Raw genomic sequence first — 23,558 nt, forward strand, 5'->3', positions numbered from 1 at the left:
CCGGATCTAAAGCTCCGCTGAAGGGCCATGCCGTTCGTCATACCTCATGCTAGTCTCGCTGTCTCGCTTTAGTCTGATCATATGGAGATGATCTGCCACTCGTCTCCCCTCAGTCACTCTTCTTTATATCCAATTCCTCTATGTTCATCAGACCCATAATGGATTCCAAAGATCCACCTTCCCCGGCGCTGTCCGTGCAGCTCCCGAATGAGCCTGTGACCCATGGTAAAGCTGACGGCCCCTTGGAGCCGATAGCCATAGTCGGATTTGGATTGCGACTACCTGAGGCAATTCATACCGGGGAAGAACTCTGGAAGCTTATCACAGAGAAGCGATCCACGCGAAGCAAGATCCCCCAAAGTCGGTTTAATGTGAACGGATTCTATAGCCCAACTGGACGAGCAGGATCGGTCACGATGAAACATGGACACTTTCTCGCAGAGAGTGATAACCTGAAATATTTTGATACTTCCTTCTTCTCGATGAGTCCAAAGGAGGCGGACGATGTTGACCCCCAGCAACGGATGCTGCTCGAAGTTGTCTACGAATGCATGCAATCCTCAGGTCAAGTGAACTGGCGCGGCAGCAAAATTGGTTGTTATGTTGGAGTCTGGGGCGAGGTAAGTAGAGAAATAAGTATAGAAATTAGAATGGACTGAACTAAGACGTTCTCCGGACAGGACTGGTTGGATCTCCATGCCAAGGATATCCAGGATGCAGGGATGTTCCGAGTCCTTGGAGGGCACGATCTGTCCCTCTCTAATCGAATAAGTTACGAATACGATTTGAAAGGACCCTCTTTCACCATCAAAGCCGGGTGTTCATCGTCCTTGATTGCTTTGCATGAAGCTATCCGAGCGATTCGTGCGGGCGATTGTTCCGGGGCACTGGTTGCGGGTACGAATCTTATTTTCTCGCCCACAATGTCCATTGCCACGGCGGAGCAAGGTACATTATCACCTGACGGTTCGTGCAAAACTTTTGATGTGGCAGCGAACGGATATGCCAGGGGGGAAGCCATCAATGTCATCTATGTCAAGTCCCTTGGAGAGGCGATCAAAAATGGCGATGCAATTCGTGCCGTCATCAGGGCGACTGCGACGAATTTCGACGGTGGAACGCCGAGAATGGCGACGCCCAGCTCTGATGCACATGAGGCATTGATCCGTCAAGCATATCGAGAAGTGTCGCTCGACCCTAAGCAAACCGTTTTTGTTGAGGCTCATGGAACAGGTACACCTGTGGGTGACCCCGTCGAAGCTGCGGCAATCGCACGAGTCTTCGGAGGTAATCAGGATCCAGTCTACATTGGAAGCGTCAAGCCGAACCTGGGCCATAGTGAGGGCGCTTGCGGGGTATCGTCAGTTGTGAAGGTCATACTGGCGTTGGAGAATATGAGAATTCCCCCGAGCATAAACTTCTCGATTCCGAACCCGAATATTCCCTTCAAGGAGGCTAACATAGAGGTCCCAGTCGACGTGATAAAATGGCCGTCCAATAAGCCGTTGAGAGCGAGCGTAAACTCCTTTGGTATCGCGGGAGCAAATGCACATATCATTCTCGAGAGTGTTACACCTTTCATGTCTCAAACTACTATCCCCGACGCCGATAGCCAGGACCCTAAGGCCATCTGTGGAAGCTTAAAGTCGCTTCCCCGTCCTCGGAAGTTCATCTACGTAATATCAGCAGCACACCCAGTGTCACTGACACAGAGTCTACTCAAGCATGAACGATATATCCGTTGCAATCCATCTTTGATGGCGGAAATATCATACACTTTGTGCAATCGACGGGAACATCTAGCTAACAGAGTCTACTGTGTCACCAGTGCATCACACGATGCCTTGGTCTTCTCTCGCTTGACCAAAATCAAAGAGAAACCCACGATAACAATGGTCTTCCCTGGTCAAGGGTCCCAATGGGCAGGAATGGCTAAAGAGCTGATAATTGACTATCCCTCCTTCGACGAAGACATTACTGATATGAGCGCCGTACTGGCCAGACTGGAACATGCCCCTTCTTGGAATCTCAGAGACGAACTGTTGGAGCCAGAACGCACTAGCAATTTAATTAAGTCAGAGTACTCCCAGCCGCTAGTCACGGCTGTTCAGGTGGCATTAGTGAACCTTCTCCGTCAATGGGGCATTCGGCCTGACGCAGTAGTTGGTCACTCCGGTGGAGAGATCGCAGCCGCTTACGCTTCAAAGGCGATCACAGCCGGGGAAGCAATAACAATCGCATATTACCGTGGGTACCTGACCAAAGGATACCCACGACCGGGTGGGATGGCCGCCATAGGGCTTGGCTATAAGGAAGTCGCCCGCTATTTGACTCAAGGGATCGTAATAGCGTGCGAAAATAGCCCGCAGAGTATTACGCTATCAGGGGATCTTGATGTCTTGGAAAAGGCCTGTGAAGCAATCAAGAGAGACAATCCGGGGTGTTTCGTTCGTAGGTTGAATGTGGAGATGGGGTATCATTCCCGTGGGTACCCAGTTTGCTCTTCTACAGATATACACAAATTGTTGGGATTCTGAGTGTTGATCATCCCACAGACCATATCCTGGATATTGGCGAATCCATTGAGTCCTTCCTGTGCCAGCATGTCCACAGCAAGGCTCCTGTAGTGCCCTTTTTCTCGAGTGTCTACGAAAAGAGAATAGAAGGGCCAGGTCGTTTAGATGCGGGCTACTGGCGAGAAAACGCGGAAAAGCCGGTCCTATTCTATGGTGCTGTCAAGCATTTGATGGACAGTGAAGGATCCACCGAGCATCTTTTCCTCGAGATGGGTCCACATGGTGCCCTCAAAGGGCCGCTCCGACAGATTTCCCAAGAAGCTAACCGGTCTAAAGACATCTACGTCGCAGCCATGACAAGAGGTAAGGACTGTACCGAATCCATACTTCACATGGTCGGGGAGCTATACTTGAACAATATATCATTGGATTTCCAGAAGATCTGCCCAGCAAGGCGCTTGCTCACTAACTTGCCACTATACCAGTGGCACCATGAGCATGAGTATTGGTCCGAAAGCAGAATGTGCAAGGAGTGGAGGTCCCGTGAATTTCCTCACCACGAATTACTAGGCTCTCGCACCCTGGAGGGCAACGACCTACGACCCGAATGGCGCAACATGCTTCGTTTAGAAGACGTGCCATGGCTTCGAGATCATCGAATTATCAATGATACCGTATTCCCCTGTGCAGGCTACCTTGCAATGGCAGTGGAGGCCATGCGACAGATCTCCTCAGACGACCGTTGCACCTTCCGGGATGTCATGGTGCACACAGCATTAATATTGAACGAGTCCAAGACATTTGAGATAATAATGAATCTACATCCTATTCGGCTTACAACTATGTTGGACTCTGACTGGTGGGAGTTCAGCATAATCTCGTTCAACGAGACTGCCTGGATCAAGCACTGTGTAGGCCAGATCCGAGCGGGAGGCACGCATCCTACCTCAATACCGCCCTCTTCCCAGTATCCCCGGTCAGCCAACGGCCTGTATGCAATGATGAAGAGAATCGGTCTTAATTATGGTCCATGTTTCCGAGGGTTGACTGATGTGACTTGTCTACCGGGTAAGAACATGGCTTCTGCCAGGCTAGTGGCAACTACGGTATCTGAATCTCCCTACGCCGTTCACCCAACAACCATAGATCACTGTCTGCAACTGTTGGTTCCAGCAAGTTGTGACGGTATTTACCGTCGCATATCCCATTTATGTGTTCCAACAAGGATCGAGCAAATCTATGTCAGTGGCAGCAGGAGTCTCACGGATGCGGTCGTCGATGCTGCTGCCACAACTAGCTCTACCAGTGCAATTTCTGGAAAAGTGGTAGCGAAGTCCGAAAAAGGCATTTTTCTGTCCCTAGCGGGAGTCAGATATTCCCCTTTGGAAAGAAATTCAATAGCGGACAAGCCTGATACGATCGGGGCAGCTAAATTACACTGGAAGCCCCACATTCAACTGAACATGATACATTTCATGATTAAAACCAGTGAGGGCTCAAAAAAAGGCTCAACAAACCTTGAACGACTGGAAAAACTGGCACTTCTGTGTATGGTTGAGATAGGCCATCGGACATTCCATCTGGACTGTGACATCAAGCACCTACAGAAGTTCCGCTCGTGGATTGGGCTCCAAATAGTTAGGGCATGGAACAACAAGTATGATTTGCTTCCAAATGCAGAGGAGATGTTGTTTCACAGCACTGATGCCCGGCTCGCATTGATTCACGAGTTGAAACACCTCGTGTCGCAAACCGACGCTGGAATCGTAGCCGAGCTCATCACCAGGATTCTAGATAATTGCATTGCTCTCACCCAGGGGCAAGTGGACAGTCTTGAATTACTCCAAGCAGACAACGGACTTGGCAAGTATTATGATTTCGCCGAGTCTAGAACAAACTCAGTCAAGTTCTTCGCTTCTGCAGGCCATACAAATCCCACCTTGAGGGTGCTCGAGATTGGGGCTGGCACCGGAAGCGTCACGGCAACGGCCCTGCGAGGTCTAACCACATCCTCTGGCCCGGAGTGTGACCGCCTGTACTCGCTGTACACCTTTACTGATATTTCCGCTGGATTCTTTCCCGCGGCGCAGGAGAGGTTCAAAGAATATCAAGGACTGGAATTCAAGATGCTTGACATCACGAAAGACCCAATCGAACAAGGTTTTGAGGCCAAATCATACGATTTGATCATTGCAAGCAATGTTCTACATGCCACTCCCATAATCCACGAGACTCTGGTGAACGTGCGAAAGCTACTTGCTCCCCGAGGTTACCTATTTCTGCAAGAATTATGCCCAACGATAAGGGCTACGAGCCTGTAAGTCTCATATTCCAACCTTTATACTAAGCTCCTCTTATTTCATAGTCCACGCTGACCAATTGGACAAAGAATTATGGGAATATTGCCAGGATGGTGGCTGGGCGAGAATGATGGGAGAGTTGATGAGCCGTTCATGCCTCCCCACAAGTGGGAATACGCTCTGAAACGGGCAGGGTACTCGAAGGCTGCCGAAGTCTTCGACGGCCCTCGCCCATATCACATCAACGTCAATATGATCTATCGGCCTGCACAACTCCTACCCAATATTCATCGCGTGACTCTACTCCACAATGTCGGACAGAATATTGAGCATCTCCTAGATACGCTAACGATCCGTGGGTATCAGGTCGACTTGAGCACACTTCAAGATGGGCCTCCACCGGATCAAGACATTATCTCGGTTTTGGAGCTCGAAGCACCGCTCTTCGCGAACATATCCCACGAAGATCTGATAGCCTTCCAGAGAATGGTGGCTAGACAAGGGAACAGCAAGATACTGTGGCTCATTCCGGCGGCCCAATATGAAGTAAGTTCATCACCCGAGTTTGGCCTCACCCTTGGCCTCGCTCGAACGCTACGAGCAGAGAACTCTGTCTCATTCGCAACCCTGGAATCAAATTGGCTCAAAGATCCACTCGGCCTACTGATTGTGAAGATATTCGAAAGCCTTCACAGCCATGATTCACTGGGATCACTCGATGCAGATAGCGAGTTCTTTATCCGTAATGGGACCATTCTAGTAGGACGATATTATCCGGCCTCAGTGGCCCACGACCTGGCAATTACGGCATCCAAGCCTTGCGCTGCTAAGTTGGTCATCGGGCGCCCCGGACTATTGCAAACTCTACAATGGACCCCTTTGCCAACAAGAGAACCTGAGCACGGTGAAGTGGTCATTCAGCCGCGTTGCGCAGGCCTGAACTTTAGAGTAGGAACCCCCGTAATCTCCTGACTCCGTCACCCTCAGGAAATACTGAGCCAAAATTCTAGGATGTGCTTCTTGCTATGGGAGTTCTTGAAGATAAAGAATTAGATATTGGGCTGGAAGGCTCCGGTGTGGTAACAGACGTAGGTACTGGAGTAACCGACCTTCACATTGGCGACCGAGTCATTTACATCAACAAAAATTGCTTTGCAACCCGTATCACGATTTCAGCTACGAAATGCGCCAAGGTCCCGCAAAACATTTCATATGAGGAAGCTGCCACTCTGCCTGCCGTCTATGCTACTGTCATCCACTCGCTTCTAGATGTCGGTGGTCTACAGAGCGGCCAGTCAGTGCTGATTCACTCCGCATGTGGAGGCATTGGGATCGCAGCCTTGAATATCTGCCAGAGCATTGGTAGAGTCCAGGTGAGCCATTTCCCGTTACAGTGACACTTCAAGTCTAATTGAGTTCGTGTCTAACAATGTGCAGGTATATACAACTGTCGGAAACGAGGAAAAGGCCCGTTATCTTACAGAAGCCTTCAGTATCCCTCGCAGTCATATATTTAATTCTCGTGACAGTTCCTTCCGAGAGGATCTCCTTGCTGCTACTGAAGGACGTGGTGTTGACCTGGTGCTCAACAGCTTGTCGGGGGAGCGTCTACATGCCTCCTGGCAATGCTTAGCTCCATGTGGTAAAATGCTTGAAATAGGAAAGGAAGACATTGTTGGAAAGGCCCAGTTGAACATGGGTCTCTTCGAGGCAAATAGAAGCTTTATTGGTATCGATTTGAATGGACTTGACACTTCGAAGCGTCACCGGTATGTTCCAGCTCCGGTGCACTAAACCACTCCGCTAACACAATAATACAGGCTACTTGTCCGTACCATTCAAATGCTCGAATCGGGAGACATCAAGCCTATTTCACCCATGACAGTTTCCCCTGCCTCTCAGATTGAGGACAGCTTCCGTTACATGCAGAAAGGCACGCACATGGGGAAGATCATCGTGACATTTCCAGAAAGAGAGCAGGACTTGCCACTAGCTGCGACTATTCCGGACTTGACTCTAAGGGCCGATGCCTCTTATTTACTCGTTGGCGGGATGGGCGGCCTGGGCCGAGCAATAGCGACCTGGCTAGTCGAGAGAGGCGCCAGACACCTCATCTTCTTCTCCCGATCGGCCGGAACATCAGAACAGGACCTACGATTTATTGAAGAGCTAGAATGTCAGAGTTGCAATGTCCAAACCGTTCAAGGCAATGTCGTAAACAAAGAAGACGTTATGAACATCACCCAAGTCGCAAAGAAACCAATCAAGGGGGTCTTCCAACTGTCAATGGTACTTCAAGACAAGCCATTCATGGAAATGGATCTCTCAGACTGGACCGCCGCAATTGAACCAAAAGTTCAAGGAACATGGAATCTACACCATGCGATGCCGGAAGTTCTGGACTTCTTCTTCGCTGCTGGATCCATTAGCGGGTCCTTCGGCGCACCAGGCCAAGCAAACTACGCCGCAGCCAATACATTCCTCAACGCCTTCGTCCAGTACCGCAGGAGTCTAGGTCTCCCCGCCTCAGTCTTACACATCGGTCTCATGGACGACATTGGCTACCTAGCTAAAAACACTGATAAAGCAGATGCTCTTCGCGCCGCGGACGGGTACTTCCTCAGAGAGATGGACCTCTTGGATTCACTCAATTGGGCCATTGTCAAATCCGCAGTGGATCCAATGGAAGATGGATCATTAACAATCGGGCTACGCTGCGACAAGCCTCTCTCCGATCCTTCCAATCGCATAATGTGGAGAAAGGACCCTCGCATGGGAGTCATTCAGAACATATACAATGAGGCACCAGCCAATAGCAGTGGTGGAAACAGAGAGACCGACGCGCTCAAAAGTTTTCTAACGTCCGTAGAAGCAGATCCGGAGACAGTGCTTAATGACCCTGCTTCAGTGGAAGTAGTAACACATGAACTGGCTGTCAAGATTTACAACTTTATGCTACAGCCATTGGAGGATCTAGATGCTGGAGTATCACCAGCCGCGCTGGGCGTCGATTCCCTTGTCACAATCGAGATCAGGAACTGGATAAAGAGAAGTCTGGGCGGCATTGAGATCAGCACATTGGAGATCTTGAATGCGGGGTCTATTGCTACTTTAGGGATGCTGGTAATCGAGGCGCTGAAGAAGAAGTTCGTTTCGCAGAATGTGTGAGCGGAAGGGGGTACGTAATGGGTATGAAGGCCTGCCAGAAATCAGGAAGATAGTAGTCATTACTCACTCATCAGTTTCTGGACCAGTCTGTGTTTACTTGGCTGTTTTCGCTAGGACCTTTAATATGCAGTCAAATAAATTGCCAGTGCTTAATGGCTATCATCTTCGTGGGGCTCGTGATACCAGTAGTACTATGCAGGGTGGTCTATACTGTGTCTGGGGCTCAAGCCTAGCTGAACATTGTTGGCCCAAGATGCAAGAGTACGACGTCAACCAGTACCTTTAGCATGGGCCATTGGACATTAAGCTACAAGCTTAAAACTTCTATTCAGCCAGAAGTGAGCGCAAGTCGTCTAATTGACTGCGAAGCAATTATGGGAATATCTGGCTCTCTCCTGGGTAGCGTTTGATCAGTAGTTTAAAAGGCTGATTCTAAACAGAGACATCCGTTCTGGTTCAGTACAAATATCGATTCAAAGCAGTGGGGCCAAAATCCGGTACGAAAAGATAAGCCAGACACGACGCTGGCAGCGCAATCCATACTTCCGTAAGCATTAGTATGAGCGAAAGCAGGGGTGGCTACTCCAAGGAGGGTGGTGTGCGTGCGAAAGCACGTAGCCCCCCGACAATGCACTTCCACGACGGTTCATCCACCATGAAGCTACTACCAGCCTACCAAAGGGGTTGCCTTAACGAGAAGCCCACTGACGGGCCTGGCAGTTACTGTGCGGGTTATATTCAAGTGTCTCTCGTCCAGAAGCCAGTCATCCGCCAATTGGAAATCAAATCGTCATACCAAGGCAGCCAGCAAGGATGGTAAATTCAGCCTTTGCGAACGATCGCCCGATACAAATCCGGGGCCCATGCAAAAAAGCCATTATAGGGTCATTACTTCGAGTGTCTGGCTTCAGCCACCTTTCAGGCCTGAAGTCCTGCGCATCTGGGGCCCAGAGGTGCGCATCTCGGTTTGTAGCTCAAGGGACCAGCATTATGTTCGTGATTTTGGGAACTGGCTGATTTAGGATCATTGCATCGACCACTGCTTCGCGGATGGTAAATGGTACAGGTGGAGCGTAGCGAAGAACTTTGTCGCATACGGCGGCGTTCAAGTAGGTCATGGAATCGATGCTCTGATGTATGAAAGAATTCTTGTGGTCATCCGGGCTCGGAAGTTTCTCGCGTACCTCCTGGCGGAGAGTATTTTGCACATCGCGATGGACACAGAGTAGATAGATTGCCCATGTGACGGCAGTTGCCGTCGTTTCGTGTCCAGCAGCTAAGAATGTCTTAATCTGGTCAATGAGGCTCTTTTCACTGAAGCCGCCGTTCTGGAGTGCGACGCTGAAAGTATCCCGATGCTCGGGGTTGCTATTCTCTGAAAGATACTGGGACTTTTGATGGATCGACTCGGCACACACGCCCCGAATCGTGCGGACGGCTCTCTGTATTTCCTTGTTCCGTCGAAAGGGCAGACGATTGACCAACCAATCAAGCAACAGAAGACGCAAGATGGCAAGAAAGATGGCACTTTTTGAAGGTTGAAAACCCAGCGTATATGCACGGACTAAGTCCGCGTTCGAGTCGTGGATTGCCCCAAAATCTCGACCCATACCTGCAATCCCAATCATATCTAACGTTGCTCGATTCGCCCAATCTGCAATATCGAGCACGCCGGTGCCGGGCGGGGACTCGTCACACGCAAGTCGAGTGATCTGCTGCTCCTTCTCCTTGCATGACAGGTGCTCTGTCATCGCATTCACTAACTCGTGCGACTTGTCCCAGAATACTCCGTACAGATTCTTGATATGACGGAACGAGAAGGCTGGTGTGAGGATCTTTCTCTGGATTCGGTGGTCATCTCCCTCTGCTAACAAGAGCCCAACCCTTAGTACCTGCTTCAGTTCACCTACCAGCCACTTGGGCTTCCTGAAGTCATAGCATTTCGTCGTCAAAACTTCAGCGAGGGCCTCAGGAGAAGTCACCAACAGTCGGTCGGAGTTCAGCAAAGTACGGTAGCGTATCAAACCATCGTTTGGAATGTGATTGACCCTGTACATTCCATCAGTGATCAGCACCAACCGGAGAAAGCCAAAATGCGGGGAGGGGAGTAGAGGGGACCCCGAAGTATTCTTGAGGACAGGGACTACTCCACATACCAGTCACACTGGGGTTTTCCGCGGGGTTCCGTATAGAGTCGCAGACGTTGTGTCATTCTTCAGGTCCCACTATGAGGGGATGGCAGGTGTCGCAGTGGAGAAAAGTAATTAGGCCACACGAATCTTCGCCATAATATTCAGATGACAAGGAGCAGCAGGAGATTTTGGGACCAAATGCCCAAAGTCGCTGTCCCTGTCATGAAGTGGTAGTTGGAGGATAGGCTGACAGTGAGAAGTGCAGCCCCTCCAGATATGAAGTCTGACATAACTCTACTGGAAGGTGATACTAGTGCAGGAAAGCATACATTTCTGTAAGCGGATAGTTCAAAGGAGGGTTGTACGTTGGTTGTTGTGCCCTCAATAAAAGCAGGAGGACATCCCGTTCCGTAGTGCCGATCTGCCACTTAACTAGTGCCGCTATGGACAGGGGTGGCTAGGCAGCATAGGTCTGAGCTGCTTAGCAGTCCCAAATAGCTCAAATCCTTCTAATCGTTGTATGGGTACTATTCCGCCCTAGTATTCATTTTAGCTGACCAAAAATGACAACCACATCATCATGGAATCAGTTTACCGTTCACGAACAACACAATGAACAGATATATTGCCTCATCTTCAATTACAAAGATCGACAACGACTAGTAGGTATAGACTGGTAGTTCCACTGTTAGTTTTTAGTCCCATGCAATTCTTTCTAGACACTACCAAGAATAGAGTCCGAAAATATTATTAATAATGCCTCAAGACTCAAGTTCACATGCTTGTTACCAAAGCTTTCATTCCTAGTCCCACTATGGAGCCGTTCCTGAATATCAACATTATAATACACGGTGTGTACAGCTCATAGCTACCAGATATGCCTCCATTGCGAAGCGGATGGGTTACTCGGAATGCATATCGAGGCTGCCCTCGTGACATGAGGGAAGAGTAAGTTACCAATCCAATAACTTCATCCCTAAAGGACAAAAGAATGCATGAGGCTGGCTGAAGGTACGCTCTCGTGCAACCTACATCTAGACAGAGACATGTTCTGCTATACTCGCTATACTCGCTATACGAGCATTTAGAAATTGAAAGGCTACTCGCTCAAATATGACGCAGAGTAGCTGGCATGTTGTACAAGTATCCCAGAGTGCAACCACGTACACATCTCCCGGTGTACACAATTGTTGACTCTTGGTGAGCACTCCTTCAGAAATAAATATAAATAAGAGGTTCTCTTCCTCTATACAGGGCAATTCTCCAAATCAACAAGTCATCCTCTCCGTTGTATCTTCAGTCTCAATTGTGCAACTTCCAAACAGATAGTCCAAGGTGAACAAAACAGCAAAATGTTCTCCAAGCTCTTTATTGCCGTTACCACCTTGATGCCAATTTTGGCCATGGCGGCCCCCCAGGTTGATACTACCATTCATGTAAGTTCATATCTGTGAAGGTTGCTGCCATACTCAGATCTGACGCAACCATTTAAATCAGGCTTCCCTTTGGAGTGAACCAGATCGGGGAGGTCCCCAACAGAATATCCTCGACACCAATTGCCACGATCTGGACCTCAACCAGTATGCTTCTCAATCCATCGTCTCTGCAGATGAGCTTTATACTGATGTTATTTCCACAGCTTCCACCACCTTGGCTCAGCGGAAACCACTCCACCCCATGCCTGCAATTTATATGGGTACAAGAAACTCCACATTCCGACCGTTTCAGAGAACATAGTCTGACTTTAGAAACCACATTATAGTGTTCCTCAATGTGGCGGACCGGTTTTGTGTACCTTTGGTCTATATGTAGCTGACTTCGAGGCCAACCCCCCTCCGGGATGCTCAGCAGAAGTTGCAACTACTGCCGCCTCTATCATCTGCTCCTAGATATTTTCAGAAGGGATGGTGCTAACTAGCAGTCCAGAAATTTTTGGATTTCTTCGGGTTATCTCTGGGCCTTAATATGGGTTTTTCTCCATCCCCTGGGTGGTTTTTCCCATATTGTGACGTAAATGCGGAGGCCACTGTACTGGCGATAGTATCATAATTAATCCTAATTAATTGCATTTACAGTGCGTTTCATATCCTTCTATATGAGTCAAAAGAATGAAAAAGCAGTATTTTCCATCGTATGAATGAATATTAAATCACTCACGCCGCTGTCTGCCATACCTCATTACCTTCCAATCCACAATCGTAGCCACAACGGGATAAATCAACAAAGCAGCCCAGCTCAGCAACCAGTCAACCAAGGAATTGTCCCGCGGACTAGGCCCACGCATATTATTCAGTAGAAACCGTGTTTGCAAATCCGTCGGGATCATGTAACATCCCTTATCAAGCCCTGCAAGAATTTGCCGAGCTACATCCTCGACTGTCAACCCTCCGATTTTGTCTGCTGTGCCATCAATCTCTTTACATATCTGCGGCTTCCGTGCTTGTTGTACGTTGATCCTTTCTGTCATGAATATCTTGGGAAAGCTGCAGTGAACCTGTATAGATCCAGCCGGAGAATACATGAGACTCTCTTGCCTCAAACTATCGGCTAAGGAGCGGACAGCCGCCTTCGATGGTGAATATGCGGCGTACCCTGGGACTGCCACTATCCCCGCCGTGGACCCTGTGAAGATAAGGTGGCGTCGTTGCTGAACTTCGGTGCACTCTTTTTCCAATTTCAGTTCACTCGCCCAGGTCCTCATAACGGCCTGAGAAATGAACGCCGCTGTGAGATAATTCCTCTCCATGCAGCTCTGAATCGATGTCGCGGAAATGTCCACAAAGTGGCCCACTTCCTCGCCGGCACCGCCTGCGATGCAGAAGAGGGCAGTTATGCGTTTTTCAAACCCGTTGATAAATCCGGACACCTGGTCAAATATATACTGGTTAGAAAGCGTTCTTTCTTTGATTCTGAGATACTAATCACACGGACCTCTTCGCTATTTGTCAAGTCCAATCGCTGGATACTGAGGACTTGGTCTTCGTGTACGCGCACAGCGTCCATATCCACCTTGAGTTTGTCCAGATCATTCTCAGAGCGTGCGATTGCTGTCACATGAGCTCCTGGTAGTGGATCGTTGGTCAGTGCCTGCCGTACGCATGCGATGGCATGGAATTCTTCTTCAACATACCTCTCTTTACCAGCGACAAGGAGAGTTCCCTCCCGAGACCCTTGGAGCCACCTGCCACAAGGACATACTGATTTATGTTCAGTAACCCACCGGAAGCTGGAATTCGAAAAAAGTAACACGCTTACCTTTCCTTCCACGTCAAACATCGTGTTTTGGTCTGGCTACCGCACGGGCGTGGAGCTTGAATCCTAGTGAGGCAATGCGTCAAACAAGAGTCTTGTCTTGGTTGGTGACGAAGAATAGTAAATCCCAGCCTTTAATCCTGAGCGATGAGAATTAAACGTAGCCAAAACTAGTTTGGATACGTGCTGTAATTGATGCCATTTGGGGGTGCTAGCGGTGAACATATTACATGTCATATTTTTGCTTTTGCGTAGTTCTTACGAGTATGAATCCTGGGGAACAATGATGCGGTATCGGGCGTGCTCGCTTTGCAATGGTAATAAGTCTCGATCAAGTTGTGTTCACCTCTACTAGTGGAGGTATGTCATGTCACTACATATACGCATGCTTCTCAGCCTAATTTCATCAAATTGCGCCTACCGAAGCACCCCTCACCACTCCCATATGTACATCATCTTGCCACGTGCTAATATGACACATCTGTTAAATACATAACTCATTTCACATCATCACATTTCCTTCTCTATTAAAAGGCCGGAAGGTACCGCCCCAATCGCTGCTTTGCGAAGCTCAAGGCTGTCCCCAGATCTCATCAGCGATCTGCCTAGTCAGACCCAGCTTCTTCTTCTCGTCTTCCAGGCTCAGAGGGTATCCGCTCTCGTGGGTACTGAAACCGCACTGAGGGCTGACGCAGATCCGCTTGAGGGCCTCCTCGCGAGTCTCACCACTACCAGCGCTGACGAAGTCGGCGGCCTTGTAGATCCGCTCCTTCATCGCCTCCTTGTCCTCCAGCTCGCGAAGCTTGGTGCTAATGACACCGACAACAACGTTCTTGTTCTTGGGCAAGAACTTGAGGGGCTCGAAACCACCTGCACGCTCGGTGTCATACTCAAGGTAGAATGTGTTGACGTTCAGGTTCTCGAACAGCTTCTTGGCGATGATGTCATAAGATCCCTCCGCAAAGTGTCTGCCTCCGATGAAGTTACCGCGGCAAAGGTGAATACCGGTGTGCATGTCAGCAGGGATCTTGCTGATTGAGTCGTTGTACAGCTTGATGTAGGCGTCAAGCAGATCTTCGACAGTGCCGATGTTGTCCTTGTCTTCTTCCCAGCCCTGGCGGAAGGCCTTGGAGCAGAAGTAGGCCATACCCGGGTCATCGAACTGGACGTTTCTCAGTCCAGCCTTGTACAAGGCGTCGAGCTCGGCCTGGTACACCTTTGCGACGTCCTGGAAGTACTCCTCATCGTTGGCGTAGGCCTCGGGAGTGTAAGCCTTGCCCTGCTTGTAGCGCATATGGAACCAGGCGGGAGTGATCATGGTCAGCTTGATGGTGTGCCATTCACTCTCAGGCAGGGCCTGCTGGACCAGCTTCAGTTCGTGCAGGTTCGACACCGACTTCTCGGGGCTCCAGGAAAGCTTGGTTCCAGCGATCACCGAGTCGCCGGGCATGACCTTGCGGTCCTTCTCAATCAGACTGACCACGTCGGGGTGGTAAAGTCTGAACATGGAGGCTTCAGCATCCTGAAGACGGATGGTGCCTGATACATTTATCAGTGGTATGATCGACGGCAACAGAATCGGAATGATGAACCCTACCCTCGAACTCATCCCACATCTGTCCCCAGAAACGGGTCCGGTTGAATTCACCAGAAGTGACAGCCTTGTAGCCCAGATCCCGCTGGAGCTTGACAACATCGCGAACAGTCTCCTCCTCAACGGCCTGCAGACCTGCCTCCTGCTCCGAGATACCGGTATCGCGGATCTTCTCACGCACCGCAAGCAGGTTGTCGGGACGCAGCAAGGAGCCCATATGTTCGGCCCGGAAGGGCGGGGCACTGTGTAGCTGGTTGGCCATTGCGTCTGAGCTTGTTCTTCCAAATCTGTCCAAAATTACTCTGGATAAGAGGATTGAGATTTCTGGCAGGCAAGAGTTCGAAGCTTTTGAGACCGGAGGGCGGGGTGCATCGGCAAGGGCAATTGCCGGTGGGGTGCATTGCGGGGGTCCGATCGCTTACAACTGACTCAATGCCGTATTGCCGATTGGCTGGGTGGGACGTGTGTGAATAAGTTTGGCTTCTTCATTGGCTGAATATTAATCCGGTACAAGCTTATCTCCTATTTCGGATTTATCAATCATTGCTATGACTGTACAGAATGCTCATGGTTCACGGATTCCATCATAGCTTAAGTGGTTGAAGAATGTGAGCTGAAAGCTTGGCTTCGCAGCATATCTGATGCTTAGTTCTACCCCGACCAACGTTCGTCCCCATCCGTCTCCCGCCTCAAATCTACTTGTTGTGTTCTCGCCTCAGTCTGTCTTGAGATCCGCCGTGACACCCAGGGCTGAACCTTTACCCGCAAAAATAGAACGAGAAGCCCACGGCGCAGGCCAGGCGAATGATTCCTTAATAGCTCCAGCATCTTCACCCGACACTAGGTGATCAATCACCGCGATGAATATGTAAGCGCCAACTCCGGTGCAGATATGCCACCTGTTTCATACCGATTGTTAGCTCGGACCCTTGGAAGAAAGCATGAATCTGCATACCACCCATGTAGTTCCAGCAGAAAAGCCCACGGCAGGCCAATAGTCGCCCGCCAGCTCCTCAACCATCCGCATATCCACCCATCAACTAACCAGACGAGGAATCCCAGCTCAAATATAGCTTTGGCAGTCAGTGTACTGAATACATGAAAATGATAGATAGATGCTTTGGTCTTACCAGCTCCAAATCTTACCATACCCCAGATCTGCCGTCGAGCGAGAGAATTCTTTGGCGTTCGAGTGGTGATCAACTGCATCGTACGGACTCCAATGATCGTCACGCTGACTATGAACATGACGGAATGTAAGAGTAGCTCATCTGTCAGTGCATGGTGTGTTATGAGTCCTATAAGAGCTGCACCCAGCAGAAATGCTAGGATAATCGAGGTTCTGCGACTGGTGTTCACTGTCATGACGCGGTGGAGAACCGGTGTTGTGGTGAGATGCATGGATACATCGTCCACTGTTCCAAACGGACTTGGTAAAAAACACTACTTAGACTAGCAATGGAAGGTAGTGGATGGCTTACTCATCTGAGTATGGTACTTGAGGTTCATGTGAAAAGCCGCAGAAGCGATACCAACGCCCATCAAGCCCCAGTAGGGAAGGGCGCGGAAGACATTCTTATTCGAATGTCGACGAAGAGAATTTCGACGAAGATGGTTAATTCCGTATATTGCGTAGAATACTGCGTCATTTATTAGTTTTTGTGTAGAAGCGGCAGGTCGCGACATACTGTACACAAGATTGGTTAGGGTATTGATAAATTCGGCGACGTATCTGGTCACCACGTAGTCCTATGTGATGTTCTTGTTAGGAAGGATAGATGCGGGAATATTCTGTGCTCTCAAATAAACCAATTACCTCCTCGCAAAAACTTTGCACCGTTAGCTTGGACTTGATCGTAGCCTTCATACTAACTTAGCATGTGAAGTAGATGGGCCCCAAAAGGGACTTTCCGATGCCATGGTAAGGAATCTTTGGCAAGTGTAAGAATTAGGAAATGGCACGTATCGGGGAGACCTGATTTATACGTGACTTTCCATCAGTTCCCATGGGTTAGGCACCAGCAAATTGGCTTATGTCTCCTGCAAGCTGTCATCTATGACCCTTGTTCGAAGGATTGTGGACCCGCAGTAGGAGCCGGATAGCGCTTTGGTGAATCCAGCCCCAGACTCATTGCTATTTCAACTGAGTGATTGTGGCTTTATCTAAATTATCGATCGACAAGAATACTATGATTCTTGATGGTACACGTAATTTTTTGGTACTTGGATTCTGTTCCATCGATACATCACGCTTATAAGATAAACAGTGGCTTTACTGTAAGTAGTAAATGAAACAATAAATTAACTAGCGACCCTGTCTTACGTGAGCTAAGTGGTCCATTGAAGGGCTCCTCCGATGTCCCAGCGAAACATAGATATACAATGCAGCAGTCAATAGTAACTGCGGGAATTTCAGAGGGGTGAACACCACTAAGTCGGCAGGGGGTAAGTCAATGGATATCCCGGTTTCCTTCGCTTTCAATGTCAACCATTCTTGCCATTTCAACGGGAAAGTTCAGATATCTTCATTATATGCACTAAATATGGTGTTGGATATATTTCTCGCAACTATTTTTGGAAAGTCTACCTGTGGTAGTGAAGGGTATAAACAGGTGGTGCATTCCATATACGTCTTTAATTCTTGGGTAATGTGGAAGCTACCTATATTTTCCAGGGACAACGAGAATGAAGATAAGTGATACTATATCCAACTATCATAGTTAGATGGATGCCGTCACGCTCCCAGATAACGTATATAATATCTTCTGACTCTTGCATCCTCTCCCATGAGGAAAGGTTATTACTCTAAGTGTGCGCAATTTACAGTTCTCTATATCTCTATATCTCTATATGTAAGGCTTTTGTTGATCTACCCAGAGAATTATCCCAGCGTGACATCAGCAAGGTCAGAAACCACTTCAGCACCACTGCCAGCTCAGAACCATGAAGCCTCTTCCCAGCGAGATAATCAGTCTCATCTTTAATTATCTGCTTGAAGATACCTCTGGGAACAAACATCGTCCAAAACGTGTTCCCGGAGCCACTTATTACGATGTGCCACCGGCTTGGCGTTCACAAAGGCTATCCCAATACTCTGTTATTTCTCGTCAATGGCAGGGAATTGTGGAGCCAATTATTTGGAAGAGATTATGCATTAGCGGGCACTTAAGCGTGTTGAACCTTTCCAGGTGCACTACAGGCAATGACTGGCGACGTGCCAGGGTAAATTATATTCGACATATCCTTTGGCAACCATATTTTGTCTTACCAAAGGTGACTGATTTTATGTATCGGGCAAACACCAATGAGTATCTATATGAATGGTATGACCAAGAGTACCACAAAGCGCTCGGCTTCTTGTTTCTGGCGTTGCACAGTTGGGGAGAGCAGCATCCAGGGCTCGAACTGGTATTCAGCGACCACAATCCACATTGTGGAACCTTCAACCCCAAATATTCAGAGTACACATCATCCTTAAGGGATATCCTGTTCAAGCATCGAAAAGCACTTCCATCCTGCCTGAAAGCAAAGCACCTGGAACCCTTACCTAGTCCAGTATGCGTCACGTCGCTTGGAGTAACGGGGACATGGTTAAATGCTGTCTTGTTATCATCATTTGGATTGATCTTTGAACGTCTCCCCAATGTGAAGCATGTATTACTGCAAGATTTTATATGGATGGGTCCTTCTGTAGGTGATATTCGTCGCTTGTTAAGACAAGGTATGCTCTTATTTCCTTTCATGGTCTTCAAGCATTGATACGGGCTAACTGGCGTGCTTTTAATCTAGAAATGATCGACTTCATTCGTTGTGTACCAAGTTCTGTGGAGAGCCTTGAGCTTTCCGTTATGCGCGACCGAGAATGGTCTCCTTTTTTACATGACGACGAACTTCGCAACCATCGACTGACCTATATGGGGCTTAGTGGGATGGATTATCTGTCCACCCGACTTCATAACCTGAGTATGCGGCTAAAGTCACTCACTTTGAGTCATATCCGGATTAGCAAGGCTCTTTTTTGGCCATCGGCGGAAAACAGTACCAATGCTCCTTACTGGCCGAAACTCGAACGGCTTCTAGTACTCAATGTGCCTCCATACAACGAAGATGGTAAGTGTTGCTGCGCTTGATTCAACTTCTAGATTGCCTTTTCATATGCTGCCTTCTGAGTTACGTATATTTCAATCATCTCTTGTGACTAACACAAGGACAGGGTCCCCATTACTTGGCCTTGATCCTCCACTAACCCGTGAAGCTGCAGTTCGGGAGTCGCTGGCAAACCCTCCGCCGAAGGACAGGTATTCTGACCGGCGGGAATACATCAAAAGTGCCGACCTTGGTATTCTCTATCGGGCCATGGGCACAGCAGCGCAGCGAATGCCGCGACTACAAATCATGGGGCTCTCACTTCTTAATTATCGTACGGGAGAAGAAAGTAATGAGTCTTTAGAGTTCAGTCGGGATAAGAGCGCCAGGATTGCCCATTTGAGGATCAATACGCAGTGGGGATATCGGCCTGGGATGGAGGTGATCTCCGCTTGGGGCTTGGAGGGAGCAGTGGCTGAGGAGTTTTATGAAACTATGGATGTTTTCGTGCCATGGTATGTAGAGGCACAGTAGGATCACTGTGTCAAAACCCACATTTGAGTTTCTCAAGAAAAGAGGATCTTTGATGTGGGGAAGTATCTGAGTGGAATGAAGCTGTCATATCATGTTGGAATGATGGTTGCGTATCTCGAGTGTCACTTTCATTTTGAAAATAAACAAACGACTTATCTTATCATAAGAAGGATAACCTCTTTGACTGGAATGAATTCAAGTTCGCTGAGCTCCCAACCGTCTCAAGAATTTCAGTTCAGGCAAGACCCGTAGTATTTTCCTGCATATTTCAAGGATAAGGTTAGCGGTTAGAGCCGCTTTCACGCCTGCCGTAATTTCCAGGCTTTATTATAGACTTCCCATATTCCTCCTATCACTAATCCGCGTGACAGTCGTTCTGCACTCGACTTCCCACAAACACATTTCTAGGGTGTGACCCACAGCATGCAGGTATCACTGCAGGGCCAAGCCAAGCGGGCGCCTCGTATTCTTCTGGCTAGCTAGCTGACAACGCATACGAATCCTCCAATCAAGATACTTGTTTTTGTCCCCTCATCCTGCACCAGCATTAGCTCTTCCCACTATGAAACAGTATCAGCCCCATCAGCTTGACCTCTGCAAAGCCTCGCGCGGGGTACAAATCTCCCGCAAGAACGCGATCTTCCATCATGACAGCTTCATTTGCCAATATTTTTCCCTTAGCATCAAACATCAACTATTACAGAATACCAAACCAACACTTCCTCAATAAGCCAAATGGTCAAGCCACAAGATGACACTCCACACCCGCCTAAGAAACCATCACCGGTGAAGGTAAAGGCCAAGCCGGCCACAACCACCAAGGCCAAGAAAACGCCATCTTCGAAACCTACAAAGCCGAAGCCAGTACAGGCAAAGTCCAATGGCGTGGCAGCAGCGAAGCCAAAATCTGCCGTGGTCGAGCCTAAGCGGAACCTATGGGAAGAGGCGTGGATGTCCGTCGACGTGGGCGACGCGAATAGGAAGCGTCTGACTCAAAAGTGGCAAGATAGGAACATCAATCGGATGGGAAGATTGCCTAAAGAGTACGTAGAGGGCGTTATGAACCTGACCAAAAGCAAACTACGCATTCATCAGGAGCGATGGCCGTCAAAAACGAAGGGGAACGCATATGATCGTGCAAGTTCTATCTTGAAATCGGTCATGACCGTTCAGGCGTTGGGCGATGTGGTCGTTAAATTTGATCCGACAGGCTATGCGTCTATCGCATGGGCGGTGGTTTCCTTTGGTCTGACGGTTTGTGATCATTGACTTATTTTCTTACAGGATGGACGTATGGTTGACTCTTGCAGCTTATCCAAAACAACCAGGAAAGGATGCAGCGCATTTGGGAAGCTTCCGAATACCTGGCCGTACTCCTGGCTCGATACTCTCGCATCGAGGCTCTTTATCACCGAGTCCAGATTTCCAATGCGGCCGAATTAGGGGATGCCATTGTCAATGTGTACATATGTGTACTACAATATTCTGCAAAAGTGAAGCAGGCAGTTACATCGAAAAGATTAGGTATCAAGAATGTACCTGCCCCATGAACGTTGTCCATACTGATTATCTTGACTAGACCGGATTATCCAGAGTTTTAAATCACTTACCCAGGAGCCGCTGAAGGACTTGCAAAGTGCCATTCAGGGAAGCGACGAGATGGTGGAAAAGTGGTTTCGGCAAATAATGGCTGAGCAGCAGCAGTTCATGTTTGAAAGTAAGTGGAATACTGTAGATACCATGGAAGTTGCACGCCGTGCTGACATGCTACCAGCCCAAGAAGAGGAGATGAAGCGAGTCAAGGAGGTCCAGAAAATTCTAGGAGATGTTTCCAAGAGTACATCAATGATCATGAAGGGCATTGCGAAGATCGATAAGACCCTTTCAGGTACGTTACAGTGTCGTTTCCGGTAGCAAGACCCAGAGGCTGAGATTTGTGAAGGGGAAATTCAGACGCAGCTACTTGAATGGCTGTTCCCCAGTGATATAGCTGCGGCCAGCGATGGCAAGCACAAGAAGCTAAGGTCTGCCATTGTATCCAGCGATGAGACTGAAGTAGCGGGGAGGTGGTTGCTTGAACGTCAAGAATACAAAACTTGGGTGGACACACCACAATCCTTGCTTTGGCTGTATGGTGAATGTATGGAACAATATCCAGAAACAGAATTGCATATACTAACAGAATAACTAGCTGGATGTGGAAAATCGTCCTTATGGTATGCGAACCGCCCGCCTTGTGCCATCTGGTTACTTCTAAGCCGGCTAATTCTCTACAGTTCAACCATCGTCAACCAACTTGAAACGCTGTTCAAGAAAGACAGAAACCGGGTACTATTGCGGTGGTACTTTCGTTTCGATGAGACAGACACGACGCGCATCGACCTGCTATTGCGGTTTGTCCTACGACAGCTGGGAAGTAGTCTTGGGGGCTTCCCAGAAGACATTTCCAGTGCCTTGGTAGAAGACCGAAAGTTCGCACGCTATCCTGACACCAAGACACTCATCGAATATCTGCACAGCATCCTATCAGTGCTTGAGCTACAGAAGGACGTCTTTATAATCCTAGATGGTCTCGATGAGGTTCCGAAAGAATCAGAAGACCGAGAACGTCACAAATTGCTCGAACTCATAAAGCGACTGGCTCAGTCAGGAATTTCGAACCTTCACATTCTCCTTGTCAGCAAGAATGAGGATGATATACGACAATGTCTTCGAGGACATCTGAAAGACATCCTGGTGGAGATTGACGTAGCGGAAGGGCTCGAAGTTGACATTCGCAACTACATTGACACTACTATGCAGCATGGTGATGGCATAAGCGATCTCCCTGTTTTCCTAAAGTCTCGTATTCAGACACGGCTTATAGAAGGGGCTAAAAAGTACAGTTCCCGCCGACCAGTATACATATTTATTACCATGGCTAACAAATGGTAGGAATTTTCTCTGGGCTACATCATTGGTTCACGAAATACGCGAGTGTCGAAAGGACCCCAAGAAAATTGAGGCAAAGCTGAACGAAGTTCCGACGAGCATGGTAGCCATTTACGAGAAACATTTGAGGTCTGTAAGCGAAGTCGACAGGAAGCTTTTGAGGGCAATGTTTATATGGCTTCTGAGGCAGTTACGACCGCTCACTCAAGATGAGATTGCCTCTGCAGTTGGCCTTCACGACAGTGATGCAGTTTATGAAATATGTACAGGCCAATGGGTGACCCAGTCCACGCAAACCTTGATCATTAACCGCAAGAGCAAGAAGTGCGATAAAGTCCTTCGGTTCGCCCACTTTTCGGCGAAAGAGTATTTGGAGACCCAGGTTCGCATAGGTCAGGACAGTCTGATATCGCAATTTCTATGTTCCGAGGAACAAGCTCACTTCGAAATTACCCAACGCTGTCTTGATATTCTAATGCTGCCATTGGGAGCGGGAGACACGGCCAATAAAAGCCGTTTCGAACTGACGTTACGGAGCTATGCTGCCGAATATTGGTTTCAACATTACCAATTATTCGAGAAAGCAGATGGCATGGCCAGTGAACGTGCTATGCTTCAAGGGAGAATTCGTGTACTATTTCAGTCTGAAAGATTCGATGATTGGCTGGACTGTCTTGATGCGGGTGAATCTATAATGGACAAAAGTGGGACGAAAGCCGACAGTAAACGCCAGAGGCATGCCTCAAGAATCCACTATGCGCTTAAACTCAATCTCAGGCCGGTCGTCGAGGGCTTGATTCAAACTGATCCCAAGAATTTGAGCGCAAGGAATTCTGACGGGGAGACAATACTGCAAGTGGCAGTTTATCGTGGCTATAAGCAGATTGTTGCGGACTTGTTGAAATATGTCGATGTGAACGCCGAGAAAGGTCCCCATGGAACCGCACTATATGTGGCTTCCGCTCAAGGACATGATTCAATCGTTGAAATGCTACTCAACGACAAAGCAAAAATAACAGGAACTGAAGATGGGATTTTGGGTAAC

At 48.5% G+C, this 23,558-nt stretch overlaps 7 protein-coding genes across 7 annotated transcripts; 3 read left to right on the forward strand and 4 right to left on the reverse strand.

Moving 5' to 3' along the window:
• Positions 1 to 158: 158 nt before the first annotated feature.
• BO79DRAFT_141520 (type I polyketide synthase) lies at positions 159 to 7,984 on the forward strand (the record flags this gene model as incomplete). Its single annotated transcript, XM_025678254.1, has 8 exons — positions 159 to 620; positions 681 to 1,241; positions 1,296 to 2,484; positions 2,556 to 4,833; positions 4,906 to 5,764; positions 5,827 to 6,189; positions 6,254 to 6,585; positions 6,637 to 7,984. The coding sequence occupies 8 exons, from the start codon at positions 159 to 161 to the stop codon at positions 7,982 to 7,984; spliced, it is 7,392 nt and encodes a 2,463-aa protein (XP_025542374.1).
• A 974-nt stretch (positions 7,985 to 8,958) lies between these two features.
• Positions 8,959 to 10,196, reverse strand: BO79DRAFT_285839 (cytochrome P450; the record flags this gene model as incomplete). The annotated part of the gene is made up of 2 exons (XM_025688404.1): positions 8,959 to 10,033; positions 10,141 to 10,196. The coding sequence occupies 2 exons, from the start codon at positions 10,194 to 10,196 to the stop codon at positions 8,959 to 8,961; spliced, it is 1,131 nt and encodes a 376-aa protein (XP_025542375.1).
• Positions 10,197 to 10,679: 483 nt separating this feature from the next.
• Positions 10,680 to 12,005, forward strand: BO79DRAFT_215228 (uncharacterized protein; the record flags this gene model as incomplete). The annotated part of the gene is made up of 6 exons (XM_025683264.1): positions 10,680 to 10,778; positions 10,985 to 11,064; positions 11,099 to 11,127; positions 11,371 to 11,552; positions 11,614 to 11,696; positions 11,879 to 12,005. 6 exons carry the CDS (start codon positions 10,680 to 10,682, stop codon positions 12,003 to 12,005), a joined length of 600 nt encoding a protein of 199 aa, XP_025542376.1.
• A 260-nt stretch (positions 12,006 to 12,265) lies between these two features.
• Positions 12,266 to 13,392, reverse strand: BO79DRAFT_279717 (oxidoreductase,short chain dehydrogenase; the record flags this gene model as incomplete). Its single annotated transcript, XM_025688004.1, has 4 exons — positions 12,266 to 12,982; positions 13,048 to 13,178; positions 13,247 to 13,313; positions 13,372 to 13,392. The coding sequence occupies 4 exons, from the start codon at positions 13,390 to 13,392 to the stop codon at positions 12,266 to 12,268; spliced, it is 936 nt and encodes a 311-aa protein (XP_025542377.1).
• A 357-nt stretch (positions 13,393 to 13,749) lies between these two features.
• On the reverse strand, positions 13,750 to 15,283 carry BO79DRAFT_243831 (cobalamin-independent methionine synthase II family protein). Its single transcript, XM_025685319.1, has 2 exons — positions 14,966 to 15,283; positions 13,750 to 14,907 (listed from the first exon to the last, which is right to left on the reverse strand). Exons 1-2 carry the CDS (start codon positions 15,222 to 15,224, stop codon positions 13,940 to 13,942), a joined length of 1,227 nt encoding a protein of 408 aa, XP_025542378.1. The 5' UTR covers positions 15,225 to 15,283; the 3' UTR covers positions 13,750 to 13,939.
• Positions 15,284 to 15,466: 183 nt separating this feature from the next.
• BO79DRAFT_168753 (ceramidase) lies at positions 15,467 to 16,897 on the reverse strand. The gene is made up of 7 exons (XM_025679444.1): positions 16,836 to 16,897; positions 16,779 to 16,791; positions 16,651 to 16,711; positions 16,444 to 16,602; positions 16,093 to 16,377; positions 15,918 to 16,035; positions 15,467 to 15,861 (listed from the first exon to the last, which is right to left on the reverse strand). The coding sequence occupies exons 1-7, from the start codon at positions 16,880 to 16,882 to the stop codon at positions 15,678 to 15,680; spliced, it is 867 nt and encodes a 288-aa protein (XP_025542379.1). The 5' UTR covers positions 16,883 to 16,897; the 3' UTR covers positions 15,467 to 15,677.
• A 1,913-nt stretch (positions 16,898 to 18,810) lies between these two features.
• On the forward strand, positions 18,811 to 19,582 carry BO79DRAFT_252375 (uncharacterized protein; the record flags this gene model as incomplete). Its single annotated transcript, XM_025685920.1, has 2 exons — positions 18,811 to 19,072; positions 19,176 to 19,582. The coding sequence occupies 2 exons, from the start codon at positions 18,811 to 18,813 to the stop codon at positions 19,580 to 19,582; spliced, it is 669 nt and encodes a 222-aa protein (XP_025542380.1).
• Between the last annotated feature and the right edge of the window lie 3,976 nt (positions 19,583 to 23,558).

Source organism: Aspergillus costaricaensis (assembly GCF_003184835.1).
Source record: "Aspergillus costaricaensis CBS 115574 unplaced genomic scaffold BO79scaffold_7, whole genome shotgun sequence".
Classification (NCBI taxonomy): domain Eukaryota; kingdom Fungi; phylum Ascomycota; class Eurotiomycetes; order Eurotiales; family Aspergillaceae; genus Aspergillus; species Aspergillus costaricensis.

Coding starts and splice junctions, on each gene's coding strand:
- BO79DRAFT_243831 (XM_025685319.1), bottom strand. CDS start 15,224: ATGGCCAACCAGCTACACAGTGCCCCGCCCTTCCGGGCCGAACATATG. Junction 14,908..14,965: donor GATGTGGGATGAGTTCGAGG/GTAGGGTTCATC, acceptor TAAATGTATCAG/GCACCATCCGTCTTCAGGAT.
- BO79DRAFT_168753 (XM_025679444.1), bottom strand. CDS start 16,882: ATGGCATCGGAAAGTCCCTTTTGGGGCCCATCTACTTCACATGCTAA. Junction 16,603..16,650: donor CCTAACCAATCTTGTGTACA/GTATGTCGCGAC, acceptor TAAATGACGCAG/TATTCTACGCAATATACGGA. Junction 16,378..16,443: donor CAAGTACCATACTCAGATGA/GTAAGCCATCCA, acceptor CGTTTGGAACAG/TGGACGATGTATCCATGCAT.